At 39.7% G+C, this 4,702-nt stretch overlaps 1 protein-coding gene across 1 annotated transcript; it reads right to left on the bottom strand.

The window, feature by feature from the left end:
* Window positions 1-1,433: 1,433 nt before the first annotated feature.
* Window positions 1,434-2,150, bottom strand: LOC113306226. The gene has a single exon (XM_026555185.1). The coding sequence runs from the start codon at window positions 2,148-2,150 to the stop codon at window positions 1,434-1,436; it is 717 nt and encodes a 238-aa protein (XP_026410970.1).
* Window positions 2,151-4,702: the final 2,552 nt, after the last annotated feature.

The raw sequence follows: 4,702 nt of genomic DNA, 5'->3' as shown, positions 1-4,702 counted from the left end.
TTTTTGTTTCCCCCATATGCCGACCATTTTAAGTCGTTAGGGTCGTAATTTTGTTACCCTGATGGCTAATAGAAGTTTCACACACATGAAAAGTTCATATTCTGCTGCATAGTCGGTTAGGTCGTAATGTTCTTAACGTGACGACCATGGTAACTGCACCAATTCTGTTGTCTGGGCCGGCAGTTTTCCAGTTTACAACCTTGTCGGCTCTGGTTTAGTCGGTACTGTAACTAAACAAACAATTCATTCAACACCCTGCCGGATAAATTATTGAAACTCAACATAACTAAACAAACCATTCATTCAACAATTAGAAATCCAATATTTGTCCAAATATGAAAACATATGTCCCATAAACCTTAAAAATTTGTCCAACCATTAACCTTGACATAATGTCTAACACATAAAAGAAACAAACTAGAAATTCATTCATTCACGACCACGACCACCAGCACCACCACGGCCCCGTTTAGCATTTTCATGACCACTACCACTTACACGGTTACGAGGCCTCTTTAGTTCAACATTAGATTGTTGGAAAATTTGTTGACATATTCATAGTCAACATTTTTAGCATAATCAATGTGCTTAGTTTGCTCTTCAATCGACAAAGGCTATCCTCTATCTCTCGTGCAACACATCATCTTCACAAGGGTCTTCAAGTGCTCCTTCTATTTTCAATTAAACAACAAACAATTAATAAACTAATTCAATAATGTAATCTTAAAACAATAAGAAAAACTCTAAAATACTTACAAAATTCTTAAGACTTGTTGTTGGCTCTCTCATGGTGTTCTTCCTATTATGAGCCGGTTGTGCAACAATTTCTTCCCTAATCACAGTAGGACGAGGAAAACCCAAGTACCACGACATGTAATTCTCATGATCTTCATGACCTTCGGTCACCTCATCCAAAAGACTCAAACCAATTTTATGGCCACGTCTATCGTTTCAATAAGAAATCTTTGGTGGTGGATCTTAAACGTCGTCAATGGTTTTTTAGGACGTGTTTCACTCCTCCCTTACCACTTTATAGAATGGTTCATTACCGGGATGGGGGTACTTCTTGGACGTAACCAACTTGTCGCATTACCCGATGTGGATCGTACATTGAAAATCCTTGAGGGTAAAACAAGCGATTGTAGTAAAATGCAACATCATTTCTCCTTATAATTATTTCAATCTTTTCTATCATCTCGATACGGATCAAATATTACCTCACCCGCGATCATTTTGTCCAAGGCAACTCGCATGTTGATAAGCTACTGAGGCATATCCTTCTCGTGAGCACCAGTAAAAGTGTATCGGCGTCCTCTTTGATTTTGCTTCACAAGACTAGTGTTGACTTTGATGTTGCGGTTGGCTTTCACCAAAAAGAGAAGAGCTCATATATCCAAACCTATGCAAACACAAAGTTTAGTAAGAATCTTATCTTATAAGCATTTTTCAAATATAAATGATTTAGATAATAGAATTACCTGGAAGAGACATAGATTTCCGTTAACTTGCTTAGTGAGTGCCCTTGAAGCCTTTGTCAACTCTGCATTCAAGAATCCAACCACTGCATTACCCCAAGAATAGTTATGCATCTGATCAAAGGGATGCAATATTTGAAGATACTTTCCATCGACCAAGCTTCCGTAACTATCGGGGAAGATACAGTTGTCCAGGACGTATAGAAAACAAGATGGCGCAGTAGCATTAATTCGCACCAAGTCTACACTTCCTTTCCTAGCATGGATTTCCTGGGTCCCATAGTATATGCCCCTCAACTCCTTCATACTTAACTTCTTGCTTCCATAAATATCCTTCATCACAAACATTGACTCCGACTGCTTCTCATCCAAACCGAACAAGATCTTGGTCAATTTGAAGAGATTCTCCCAAGAAATGTCCTCATCGTAGCCATCTTTGATGGATTTTCCCTCAACCTCGAGGAATATAATTTGATGAGCACCATCGGGAGTTAGAGCCATCTCACCGGATGGGAATAACATTGTATCAGTCATTCCATAAAACCACTCATAGAATACAGATATGGTAACTTTGTCATACTCAATAACTGCACTCTTCACCGCAGGCCACAGCCCGGAGTTCTTGACAATCTCTTTCACCTCGTCATATTCCTTATCAAGTAGACATTTCTTCATCATAGTGTTTGAAGCTTGGCATCTCAAAATAAGGATGGCATTCTTATGATCCGAAATACCAAAAACACAAATTAAAAGAAATACAAACACTTGAAGCAAATATCGATCCTGACGACTAGTTGATGTACACTTAATTTGCGAGTAGCGTTCTTTAGATTGGGGTCATGCAAATTATTTCAACGTTCACTTTAATTTCCTTAGTTTTCCATCATTTTGATACATTATTGGTTTAACAAAGCAACAATGACGATGCCAATGTACCATGAAGATCTCTCGAATAAGAAATTCGGCATAATAAATGCTTTCACATCATATATGCTTCACCGGATAAGCTTCGTAGCTTAGAGAAGAATTTATATTTTACTCACGTTCAACACATAACCCTTCCTGTATGTCTTATTAACATTTTTACAAATAATTTTTGGGGAATAAAGTGCCATATACCAAGTTCATCAGTTTACGCAACAACGAATTACCAGAAGATGCATCATAGTGATGCATTTCCGGTTTTCTGCCAATGCTTCACTTATGGAATGCACCATATTGATGCATTTTAGCTCTTTTTCGGCATCTCACTTGCATGATGCACCGAAGTGATGTAATTTTAGTTCTTCGCCAACGTATCTACTATATACAAGTCTTATTCATATTTACACCCTCGGAGATTTGAGTGTTGTTGGCCCTGTACCAAGTCCCTCCCTTTTTGCAAAAAGCATAATGATGCCTTAGCATCATAATTCCAAGCCAATACGCTGCGCATCACTTTTGTAAAGTGTACATCACTACTTTGAGATGATGCAATGCATCTAGAGTTCACCACGTATACCAAGTGATGCATTTGCACCCTGATGCAACCCGGAATAAGCCTCACAAGCTTGAGAAGAATCTTCATCTCATTCAATTACGCATCATTCATGTGAAAAATATGGGTATTACACACTAGCTTACATAGCAATGTCACTCCTATAACATCTAACAACTACCAATACTTCAGGTGTATCCATCTAAACCCATCTTACAACTGACACTAACCACACTAACAAGGGATGAGACATATGATACCCTATTCTTAGCCATAGCGGGTACATTAAAGACGAGCATTTCTCCTACTTATAATACTTTTTTACTTGGTGATTATTCCAAATATATGTTCCACCCACCCATAGAAAGTGAACAGATGTGAAGCTTATCGGGTGGACTTATAATACTCTGATTCAGCAGGTAGGGTCATCCGTATAGAATATATGTAATGGTTTTTCCTTTCTTAACACCAAGGCCTGATGAATACACTTGATTGAGTTGTGAGAAAAAACTTTCCATGCTCGGATAGGAGTAGTCTTAGCTAGGATAGGTGACCTCCCAGGAAGCTTCTGCTGGATGACCTCAATAGTGTCGTTAGAAATCCTATACCGCTGGATTACTGCAGTGGGTAAGTGGGAACTATATTGCTAATAGTTGGGATTTGGGAAAGAACTATAGGTAGGTCGCTTGTGGTCGGATGGAAGATTATGCTAGGCGGTAATGCAAAATACCAATCTCACAACATCTACGTTATACCGAGGCTTTTTTCATCACAACTAAAACTCTTCCGTTAGGAGTGCTCGGACGAGAGTAATCCAGGTATGGATGACATCCTGGAAAGCTACTGTTGGATGCGCAGTGGTACCCGTTGTTTGTGGGTGAAACGGTTTCTGCTGATTTTGGTAAATTCGTGTGTGTGAATGAGAAACGAGTCTAAACCCTAAATAATATACTGCACGGGAGTACTTTTGATTCGATAGATCAATCTGTACAAATCTGGCCTAAACCAAGAAATGGCCATTCCAGACTTGCTTCGGTCACAAAGTGAAGGAGAAGGGTTGGTCTTAGGGAGGGAAGCGAAGAAAGTGTTGAGACCAGAATCATCGTTCTGGAAGTGTGGGTGTTTTGTGACTTGTATCAGAAAATTCGACTGCCTAGCTGAACGAAAAAGCTATCAGGTGATTTCTGAATGTTGTGTTGTTTTCCTGACCCAAAAAACTTGTTTTTGGTGGAAATAGGTGAGACCTATTTATACAAGTCGCAACAAAAACGTACCCTGGTCTTGTAGGAAGTGGAAACGATCGAGTGGTGGAAGAAGGGAGTAACAGATAACACCTGGAATTGATGTTTCCATAATGAAGGATACATTTCACCATTACTTGTTTCCGTTACTAACCGCCCCGCTTTATGACACTTTGTTGTAACGGGCGTATTGCACGATGCACGTTGTAAACCGCCAGACCAATACCTTGATGAATATCCCCCAGTTTGTGACATGTTTTGATGTCTCGAGTTTTTTCGTTGAAAACATGTAGCACTTTGCTACGTGTGGAAAGTTGAAATTGAGAGGATTGCCGCAGGTAAATAGCTAGCATGTGATGCTATTAGTCTCGTCTTGGCAGGTCACCTAAAACTTGCCACAAGCTCGCCGGCTTGGTGGCGAACTTCGATGGCTGATATCGCATCTTATGAAATAAGGGTAGCCGTTGATTGTGGATACCTTGTGTTGGCGCCTGAAGATGGCGCAGTGG

Source organism: Papaver somniferum, chromosome 8 (assembly GCF_003573695.1).
Source record: "Papaver somniferum cultivar HN1 chromosome 8, ASM357369v1, whole genome shotgun sequence".
NCBI lineage: Eukaryota > Viridiplantae > Streptophyta > Magnoliopsida > Ranunculales > Papaveraceae > Papaver > Papaver somniferum.
Note: the sequence above shows the minus strand (reverse complement) of the source record. Positions and strands in the feature narration are given on the sequence as shown.